Genomic DNA, 11,251 nt, shown 5'->3' with positions numbered 1-11,251 from the left:
ACTTTTAAAATTAGAGGCAGAAAAAGAAAATGAAATTAACGTTTACTGAGCACCACAATGAATTACTTTTAAAATTAGAGGCAGAAAAAGAAAATGAAATTAACGTGTACTGAGCACCACAGCACTCTTGCTACTATTCTAGGTATTTGGGAGCAGGCATGTAAGGGAAGGGTGTAAAAATAGGACTTACAGTATAAAATAGGGTATAAAACTAGAGTCTTCCAAATACATATTTTCTAGTTAGAGAGACATATTTTACACATCTGTAATTTAAAACAGAATGAGGTAAGTGCTAGATAGAGAAAAAAGTATACTTGAATCATAAAAACCGTTAAGCACCACTTACAGTGTTAAGTATATAAACACTCTTAATTATAGAACTGTACTCAAAAGAAAACCAACTTCCACTAAATTGCTGCCCCCAAAAGGAACATATTCTGGGTGTCAAGTTCTTTTTTTTGTTTTTCGAGACAGAGTCTCGCTGTGTCGCTCAGGCTGGAGTGTAGTGGTGGTGTGATCTTGGCTCACTGCAACTTCTACCTCCTGGATTCAAGCAATTCTCCTGCCCCAGCTTCTCAAGTAGCTGGGATTACAGGCACGCGCCACCAGGCCCAGCTAATTTTTGTATTTTTAGTAGAGATGGGATTTCACCATGTTGGCCAGGCTGGTCTTGAACTCCTCACCTCAGGTGATCCGCCTGCCTTGACCTTCCAAAGTGCTGGGATTACAGGTGTGAGCCACCGTTCCTGGCCTGGGTGTCAAGTTCTAATGACTTCTCTTTTACTTTCTTTTCTGTTGAGTTTTTCTGGGACCTGCTTAGCTGCCAGTGTTTTGTTTCTGTTTTTTTGAATTATTTCTGTTTTTATCCGGACAGCTTCTATGTTTGGTGAGTCTTTGACCTGGCTCCGGCAGTAGTTGTTGTCTTCAAATGTCTGAGAATCTTTAATTGGCTGTTTTATTTATAATTGAAGGACTAAGTCAACAAGTGTAGGTAGCTATCATGTGTTTCCTCTGTAATTTCAAAGGGCTGTCTCTCTACCAGGCTCTTCCCTTCAGTGACTTGTAGGCTCTAAGTAAGTGGACAGGTTTTGTTATTTGACAGACTTTTCTTTAGGCTGCATGGCCTGGGAGCAGCCTGTGTCTAGGCTTAGCCAGAAGGTGTTCTCTAGTCAAACGGCTATAATTGGGCACGAGAAAGAATACTAGTAAATATCATATCTTGATATGAGCTTGTTTTCTATTCCATTTAGTTATCTGGTCCTATCTTGGTATTGTAGTAGTTTAATTATATCATTTTAATATCTTCTAGGGCTGGAGCCACTTCCTTACCCCCTTTAAAAATGCATAGGTTTTTTCTGTTTTTTTGAGACAGAGTCTCATTCTGTTGCCCAGGCTGGATCTCAGCTCACTGCAACCTCCTCCTCCTGGGTTCAAGCTATTCTTGTGCCTCAGCTTTCCAGGTAGCTGGGATTACAGGTGTGCACCACTGTGCCTGGGTAATTTTTGTATTTTTAGTAGAGACAAGGTTTTGCCATGTTGACCAGGTTGGTCTTGAACTCCTGGCCTCAAGTGTCCACCTGCCTCAGCCTCCCAAAGTGCTGGGATTACAGGCATGAGCCACTGCACTCAGCCAAAAATTCATAGGCTTCTTGCCTATTTATTTTTCTCCATGGTTCAGTGTATCTTTCAAAATTGAGTTTATAGGCAAATGTATCTGTTAATATTTGGGGAATATCCTTATACTGGAATACAGTGTAGATGTTCTGTAAACAATAATGATTTCATTACATGGAAAGTTGAAACATTGTGAACTTGGAAGGAAAATATTTATTCTTATTTCTGTTTGTGTAACTTAAAATGGAGGTGGTTACCAGAATTGAAATACTGCTTTTAGTTGTTCGAAAAATTATGAAAGACTTTGAAATTGGCAAAAAGGTATCTGGGTGTCCTTTCAGTGGAATACTGGATGTTGTCTAGTGAACTCTCCAGGATTATCTGATTCTAGGGGTGTGTGCCTTAGATTTTCTTTGGCCAGCCTATTTGACACCTGTCAGTTGTTTAAAAAGAAGAAGATGGCAATGCAAATGAAGTATGTCCACAGAAAGGCAGTGAAATTTGTGTGGAATGGTATAGTTGATTTTCACATTGTAGAAAAAGATGATTCAGTTTTCCTCTATATTAAGCATATATTTCTATCTATTAGTAAATGCGTTTTCTGATTCCTGTTTATTTGTTTATTTATCTGTTTTTGAGAAAGAATCTCACTGGGTTGCCCAGGCTGGAGTGCAGTGACACGATCTCAGCTCACTGCAACCTCCGCCTCCCGTGTTCAAGCAATTCTCTTGCTTCAACGTCTTGAGTAGCTGGGATTACAGGCATGCGCCACCACGCCGGGCTAATTTTTGTATTTTTAGTAGAGACAGGGTTTCACCATGTTGGCCAGGCTGGTCTCAAGCTCCTGACCTCAAGTGATCTGCCTGTCTCAGCCTCCCAAAGTGCTGAAATTACAGGTGTGAGCCACCATGCCTGGCCTGCTAACTGCATTTATATATGTCTGTGCTTTAGATTGTCCTTTGAACTGATTTTTATATCTGTGGTTCTCTCATTAATTAGTAAATAAAATCATTGATGACATGTTCATTAAAAAAATAATTTACACAAACTTTAAAAAATAGGACATTGGAAGTTACATGAATTCAAGAGATGGAATTCCATGCAAAGAATAGTATTTAATAAAAGAACTAACACTAAACTTTGTAAGGTCTTTCAACAGTATATTGCCAGACCCCATAAGAGAACTCAGATTGTGAGAATCGACTTTGGTTTTTCAGAGTGGCAGCAACTACGCTTATTTGGAGCAGCTTGAGAGCTTGTCTGCGAAAGGACGCCCTATCCCTGTGCGCCTTGAAGCTCTGCCGCAAGTGGAATCGCAGGTAGCAGCAGCACGGGCATGGAGAGAACGGACGGGGCGGACCTTTCTTAAGAAGAATTCCAGCCATACGCTGTTACAGGTACTTGAGCTTCAACACTCTCATGAACTTCAGCACTCTCATAAGCCACTGATAATTTAAGTAGTCATAGTATTGGTGAGGGTTATTTTCAGTTTATCTGATTACCATTATACAAGTGATTCTTACTAGGTGATACCAGATGTTGACTTGAAATCTGGAGTCTTGGGCAAATTCATTTCCAGTTAATCTTGTGGTGTCCCTGGAAAAAGCAGTCAGTCGGCCTTGGCTTGTTACTGGACTCTAGTCATTGAAACAGTTTTGTTTTGTTTTGTTTTTTTGAGACAGAGTCTTGCCCTGTTGCCCAGACTGGAGTGCAGTGGTGTGATCTCAGCCCACTGCAGCTGTCGCCTCCTGGGCTCAAGTGATCCCTTCACCTCACCCTCCCAAGTGTCTGGGACTACCGGCATGCACCACCATGCCTGGCTAATTTTTTGTATTTTTGGTGGAGATGATGTTTCGTCATGTTGCCTGGGCTGGTCTCGAACTCCTTTGAGCTCAAGTGATCCGTCCGCCTCAGTCTCCCAAAGTGCTGGGATTACAGGTGTGAACCACCACGTCCAGCCTATCGTTGAATGATCTTTTTTCTCCGAAGCACAAATTTGTATACTCATTGTCCCTTTGATCTTGAGAAGTTGAACATAGTAGTTAAGAGCAAAGGCTTTGGAATAAGGTCCTTTCAGGTTTGAGAATGGACTCCTTAATTGCTAACCCTGTGTCCTTGGGCAAGTTATTTCCTTTCTGAGCCTCAGTTTCTCTTGTTTATAAAATGTAGATACTAATACCTACTACATAGGGCTGTTGTGAGGAATGAATTATATCATGTGTATAAAGTCCTTAAGAAAGTGCCTTGGACACGGTTGAATGGTCAATAAATGGTTCCTTTATTATTTTCACTTCTAAGATTTTTTGAAAACCAGAGTTTATAATAGTGGTTTTATTTTGTAGGTGCTGAGCCCCGGACTGACATTGGTGTATATGGGAGTGGCAAAATAGGAGGAAAAAAGTAAAAGAACTAATAGAAAAGAAAAGAAAAGGATCTGGACCTCGAGCCTCTAAGTGATCTGGAGGAAGGATTGGAGGAAACCAGAGATACAGCCATGGTGGTAAGAAATTACCTAGCGTCTTGAGTTTGCTTGGTGAATACAAAATTCTGTAAAGATATTAGCAGACTCACAGTTTTTATGTTTTAACTTTTATTTTCATATACTTTGGCTTTATGATTATCCATATTTCACATTAAAAGTAAGTATTTATAATCAAGATATACAAAAAGTTTAGTATTCTGCTCTTTTCCCAAAATTGTCTGTTCCATACCTCTGTTCTTTATTGTCGTTTTAATAGTCGTCTGCTGTTCCATCAAGTTGTCCATAGTTTGCTGAGTACAGTTAAGTCCTCACTTAACATTATCAATAGCTTCTTGCACTGTAGCTCTCAAGTGAAGCAATGTATAATGAACCCAGTTTTACTACAGGCTGATATAAACAAGAGTTGAGTTCCTTATTTTTTAACCAGCATATTTCTGGTCACAAAAACATCATCAGACTTTTAAAATGAAGACCCCAAACACTTCTGATATTAAACACTGAGAAAATTCGAGCTAAACATACATTTAAGAAAGAGTAATAAAAACTAGATAATTATCCAATTTTTGGTAAATTAGTGAGTGACAGTGGCATTGGCCAGGAATTGATTTTTTTTCATCAATGTTATAATGAAATTACACTGAACATAAAGATGTTATTTGAGGACCTGCTGTAGTTTTCTAATTTTGAGCATTTTGCCTGTTACTAAGTTTCTTATTGTAAGTAATAAAATGAACTTCTTTGTATAGCCTTTTCCTTCTTTTAAATTTCCTAGACTTGACTCTTAGGAATGTAATTACTGGGTTAGAATTTAGTATAAACATTTTATGACTCTTATTACTATGTATTTTTTAAAAGAATTATGCCAGACTACAGATTTCCATCTCTTAATGAGTGTTAAAATATTTGTAGTTGATGAGAATTATGCTTTTTTGGAGGATAGGAGGAATGTGTTAAGATTACTAGGATCCTGAGGAATTAGAAAATAAATACGAATCTGGGCAATAAAAGTAGGGAATTGCGTATGCTATAGCTCTTTCTGCCTACAAATGATTCTGTTTTGAAGCCAATGAAAATGATTTCTGATTAGAGGACCTGCCTAACAAGTCAGTCTGGCTAGACAAGTAGGACTGGAAATTACTTCAAAATTGTTTCAAAGCTGCCGGTAGTTTAAGAAGAAAATGCACTGACAGTATTGATAATTAAATTTGTTTGCCTTTATTTACTTTGTTAAATTGAGTTTCATAAAACTCTGTTGTTACAATTGATCAAGTTGTGTTACTCTACTTACACATGAAGAGACCTTCTAGAGAGAAATAAATTAATGTGTATAGGACTTGCCCCAGGGAATGAATGACGAGGGGATGGGAAACTAATACTTTATTGAGTGTTTTTCTTGTGTAAGGTACCAGGTTAGGCACTTTCGTATGTTACCTTATTTAATCTGTGAAACAGCAAAGTAACGGTTGGTAGTATCCTCATTTTTCAGAAAATGGAGGTTCTGAAACTTGTGCCGCATATTAACAGTCTAAAAGTACAAGAGCCAGGCTTTGTACCCAGGTTGCTTGATTTCAAGGCATGCCATCTTTGTACTGCGCCCTACAGAAGAGGCCAAAGTACTGCACTGATGTACATGATCAAATGTGACAGCACTTTGTCCGTTTCACAGATGAGGAATGTTTGCATGGAAACTGCCAGGGGCCCCAAATTTTAGGAAACTGTTTATAACTGATAACTTGGAGAAAGATCCCACGGCCTTGAGAATTTGGTATTTTGGGGGTATATTGCAGTGACTCTTCAATTAAATGTTTTTCTTGTACAGGTAGCAGTTTTCAAAGAACGGGAGCAAAAAGAGATTGAAGCCATGCATTCTCTCAGAGCAGCCAACCTAGCCAAGATGACAATGGTAGACCGCATAGAAGAAGTAAAATTTTGCATTTGCCGCAAGACAGCCAGTGGGTTTATGCTACAGTGTGAGCTCTGCAAGGACTGGTTCCATAACAGCTGTGTTCCTCTTCCGAAATCAAGTTCCCAAAAAAAAGGATCCAACTGGCAAGCTAAAGAAGTAAAATTCCTTTGCCCTCTTTGTATGCGGTCTCGAAGGCCCAGGCTAGAGACTATTCTGTCACTCCTGGTATCCCTTCAGAAGTTGCCCGTACGGTTGCCTGAAGGAGAGGCCCTGCAGTGTTTGACAGAACGTGCTATGAGTTGGCAAGATAGAGCACGGCAGGCTCTAGCCACAGATGAACTCTCCTCTGCCCTGGCCAAGCTGTCTGTGTTGAGCCAGCGTATGGTGGAACAGGCAGCTCGAGAAAAAACTGAAAAGATCATCAGTGCGGAACTCCAAAAAGCAGCTGCCAATCCAGACTTACAGGCAAGTTTAGGATTTACATTCTTTTTCTATTTCATGGGATATGTCAGTGTATAAATAGTAAATCGAGTCTGTCTTACCAATTGATTAGGAAAATAACAGTAACTTGTCAGCAATTATCCATTGCATTCTCATTCAACATATACTATTATGCTTTTTTTGGATGCGTACTTAGTGAACTATTCCAGGGAGTGTCATTCAGGTGGACTTTGGCATCATCATCAAATAATTTGATTTCTACTAACTGTTGAAGAACTCTTGTTAGCCACTTTGCTTATTCATTACATTTTGGTGATCTTAGGCACACATTAATTCCCCTGCTGGTCTCTCATGTCTTGCCGTTCATCTTGGAATTCTTTGTTGTTTAGGGACACTTACCTAGTTTCCAGCAGTCTGCTTTTAATCGGGTGGTGAGCAGTGTGTCATCTTCTCCTCGACAAACAATGGACTATGATGATGAAGAAACAGACTCTGATGAAGACATTCGAGAGACGTATGGCTACGACATGAAGGTAGTTACATGGACAGGCTGTGTGGGTACATACCTAATCATTGGGTTTGTTTAAAAAAAAAAAAAGCTATTGAACAGTGATGGTTGAGGCCTGAAAGTGAAAGAGAAAACTAGTCATTTATCTCTTCTGAGGTTTTAGTCATAGCATTTTTTCAAAACTCAAAAAATTACAGGTTGCTGAAATAATTTTTTTTTTTTTGAGATGGAGTCTCCCTCTTTCGGTCAGGCTGGAATGCAGTGGTGTGATCTCTGTTCACTGCAACCTCTGCCTTCTGGGTTTAAGTAATTCTTGTGCCTCAGCCTCCCAAGTTGCTGGGATTACAGGTGCATGCCACCATGCCTGGCTAATTTTTGTATTTTTAGTAGAGATGGGGTTTCATCATGTTAGCCAGGCTGGTCTTGAACTCCTGACCTGAAGTGATCCGCCCGCCTCGGCCTCCCAAAGTGCTGGGATTACAGGTGTGAGCCACCATGCCAGACCTGAAACAATTTTAAAAAATAGTATTTAAAATCCGTATATGTTTTTCTCATCTTATAGTCCCTTATGGATTAGAGGAACTAGAAAATGCATTAAATTATGTAAAGCTTTCATGGCCAATTTCAGTTTTTCACATTTTTTTCTTTGAGTTAAAGTCTGTATACACTTAAGTTTTAAGAATTCCATTCTAGGTGTGGTGTGGTGGCTCATGCCTATAAACCTGACACTTCAGGGGAGACTGAGGTGGGAGAATCACTTGAGTCCAGGAGTTTGAGACCAGCCTGTGCAACATAGCGAGACCCCCATCTCTACAAAAACATACAAAAGTTAGTTGGGTGTGGTAGCATGCACCTGTAGTCCCAGCTACTTGGGAGGCTGATGTGGGAGGATTGCTTTGATCCTAGGAGGTCAAGGCTGCAGTGAGCCGTGATGGTACCACTGCCCTCCAGCCTGGGTAGCACAACAAAACCTTGCCTCAAAAAAAAAAAAAAAAAAAAAATCCATTCCAGCTAGGCTATGAGTCTTTTGCTCTGCTTTCTTGTCTGGATGGTGCCAGATAGAAAGTAATATTCAGAGATGGGTAATATTGTAATATAATACTTAGGCCCAGGTTAGAATTTGCTGAGTTCCAGTTGCAGATACAGCAAATTATTTACCATCAATGTGACTGTTTTGGTAATGACACCTTACTGGTGGTGAAGAGAAGGTTTTGACAACTTTGTTTTGTGTTGGATCCAGTTGGCTTTTCATTCGCCCTTTTTGTTAGGTGCAAGTCCTTTGCTTTTTAACCTAGTAATAACAACGTGATTAGTCAGAGACCCTGCCAGATTACAGTCAATCCATTGGTTTGTTTTATATGATTCTTAGTTGCTTTGTTTAGAATCTATTCTTGTAACCTGGGAATTCCTACTCTGATACAAAAGATTGCTTCCTAAGAACAAGGGGAGATTCTGTCCCAACCCCTTCACTATCTTTTGTCTTTTCAGCTTGCAGATCAGCTTGGTACTGCTCATTAACCTCATCAGCATTAAAACTGCTAGGGTGTAAAATTAAAACCATCCATCATAGACGCTCGTAGATTCTTCCACTGGAAAATGTTTTTTCTCAAGATAAAAATGGATCCAGGTGACTTGGGAATTTTCAGTTACGTGACTTAAAGACTTGAGAACAGTTGAAACTTGAATTAGCCTATTCAGATAATCTTCTTAAGCACGTTGTTATCTGGAAGTTAATGACTATCTTTGTTTACGAAGTTGTATATAGGGTGACTAGGAGCAGCTGAAAAGGAATGCAACCCATGCCAAGTATAATTCGCCTTTTCCTTGAATACTAGAATCACCTGTTTGCCCTGCTTAGAGGCCTTTGATATTTTTGGTGATTGCTTTCTAGCACATTAAGTATCAGCCAGTCCTCTAGATTTGCTTAACATCATGGGCTTTGCTTGAAAGCAAACTGGTAACCTATGAACACATCACAAGTATTGATGATTTTCAGGACTAGGGATCACAACTGCAGTTTGATACGGTTGGATGGAGTCATCTTTTTTTGGAGGCAATTATATGAGAATCTTAGCTTACTGTCTGTTTGGTAGTAGGTATTGGCAGGGTAGAAAAATAAGATTATGGATTTTCTAGTGTTACTAATGTATTTGACAGCTGAGGAGAGAAGAATGGTGGCAAGACTTACGGTAATTCAAGTTCAAATTTACTTTGCCGTCAAATGCTCTACCACTGAGCTATACCCTGCCAGTTTACTTTGATGTTGATATCTTTGAATGAAGAAAAAAAAAAAAAGCCTATACTGTTGAGCATTTTCCCGCAGAGCAAGTGATAATTGTATAATAAAAATTTTATTCACCAGTTTATTTGCATTTGGCTGGTGGTTTTTTTATTTGTGTGATGTTCTCTGTTGTGACCATAAATTCATACTTAAAATACTTTGAACATAGTATTCTTGCTTGAGGAGGAGCCCCCTCTTGGTTTAGGAAGAGGAGTAGGTAATTATTTAGTAAAATAAAATCAGTCATTTTATCTTAGTTACCATCCAGAAAGTCGTTACTTACAAGGTATGTATTTAGTGAAGCAAAGTCTGTCCTGCGTCTTTGGGATTGTGTCTGTGTAGGTGAAGCTTGGGGATACTGATTTCGAGGAGAATCATCTGAGACCTGATCAGAGCTCACTTCACATTCCAAGGACTTGAAGTGAAACAGTGAGATTAATGAGCACTACCAAGCTGGTCTGCAAGCTGAGCTTATTTTTTCCCCTCATCGCTGTTATAATGAAATGAAAACAACTTTATTCATGGACCTGCTACTGTACTTCCTTTTGCTTAAAGTCAGTTTCCAAGAACCTACTGATGACGTTACATGAAGACTTACTGTAATCTGTATATTGTCAGTCAGACATATACTTATTTTAAGTAAGAGCAATTGGTAAGATTCTAGGTTTGAAAACCTCTAGAGAGGATTAAATGGTTTGTGTCCTTAAGCTGTCACATCTAAATTTGTCTTCCCCTCCTTAGCTTGTTGGTATAGGAGTTATTATAGGTTGTAGACTATAGAAGGTGGATTACTTAACCATAATTTTTTTTTATTAAACTTTAAGTTCTGGGGTACATGTGCAGAACATACAGGTTTGTTTCATAGGTATACATGTGCCATGGTGGTTTGCTGCACCCACCAACCCGTTGTCTACATTAGGTATTTCTCCTAATGCTATGCCTCCCCGAGCCCTCCACCCCCAGACAGGCCCTGGTGTGTGATGTTCACCTCCCTGTGTCCATATGTTCTTGTTGTTCAGCCCCCACTTATGAATGAGAACATGCAGTGTTAGGTTTTCTGTTCTTGTGTTAATTTGCTGAGAATGATGGTTTCCAGCTTCCTGTCTCTGCACAGGACATGAACTCATCCTTTTTTATGGCTGCATAGTATTCCATGGTGTGTATGTGCCACATTTTCTTTATCCAGTCTGTCATTGATGGGCATTTGGATTGGTTCCAAGTCTTTGCTATTGTGAACAGTGCTGTAATAAACATTCGTGTGCATGTGTCTTTATAGTAGAATGATTTATAATCCTTTGGGTATATACCCAGTAATGGGATTGCTGGGTCAAATGGTAATTCTAGTTTTAGATCCTTGAATCACCACACTGTCTTCCACAATGGTTGAACCAATTTACACTCCCACCAACAGTGTAAAAGTGTTCCTGTTTCTCCACATCCTCTCCAGCATCTGTTGTTTCCTGACTTTTTAATGATCGCCATTTTAACTGGTGTGAGATGGTATCTCATTGTGGTTTTGATTTGCAATTCTCTAGTGACCAGTGATGATGAGCATTTTTTCGTATGTTTGTTGGCTGCATAAATGTCTTCTTTTGAGAAGTCTCTGTTCATATCCTTTGCCCACTTTTTGATGGGGTTGTTTTTTTCTTGTAAATTTGTTTAAGTTCTTTGTAGATTCTGGATATTAGCCCTTTGTCAGATGGATAGATTGCAAAATTTTTCTCCCATTCTGTAGGTTGCCTGTTCACTCTGCTGATAGTTTCTTTTGCTGTGCAGAAACTCTTTAATTAGATCCGATTTGACTATTTTGGCTTTTGTTGCCATTGCTTTTGGTGTTTTAGTCATGAAGTCTTTGCCCATGCCTATGTCCTGAATGGTGTTGCCTAGGTTTTCTTCTAGGTTTTTTATGGTTTTAGGTCTTACCTTTCAGTCTTTAATCCATCTTGAGTTAATTTTTGTATAAGGTATAAGGAAGGGATCTAGTTTCAGCTTTCTGCATATGGCTAGCCAGTCTTCCCA

At 39.3% G+C, this 11,251-nt stretch overlaps 1 protein-coding gene across 1 annotated transcript in view; it reads left to right on the top strand.

The window, feature by feature from the left end:
* Positions 1–11,251, top strand: part of KDM5A (lysine demethylase 5A) — a 101,045-nt gene that overhangs the window by 62,442 nt on the left and 27,352 nt on the right. The window contains 6 exon segments of the mRNA XM_017864630.1: positions 2,832–3,016; positions 3,961–3,995; positions 3,998–4,034; positions 4,036–4,114; positions 5,916–6,467; positions 6,833–6,976. Coding sequence (XP_017720119.1) covers positions 2,832–3,016; positions 3,961–3,995; positions 3,998–4,034; positions 4,036–4,114; positions 5,916–6,467; positions 6,833–6,976 — 1,032 coding nt within the window.

This window comes from Rhinopithecus bieti, unplaced genomic scaffold (genome assembly GCF_001698545.2).
Source record: "Rhinopithecus bieti isolate Rb0 unplaced genomic scaffold, ASM169854v2 scaffold_74548, whole genome shotgun sequence".
In the NCBI taxonomy this organism is placed as follows: domain Eukaryota; kingdom Metazoa; phylum Chordata; class Mammalia; order Primates; family Cercopithecidae; genus Rhinopithecus; species Rhinopithecus bieti.
The sequence above is the reverse complement of the archived record's forward strand: the minus strand, read 5'-3'. Positions and strand labels throughout refer to the sequence as shown.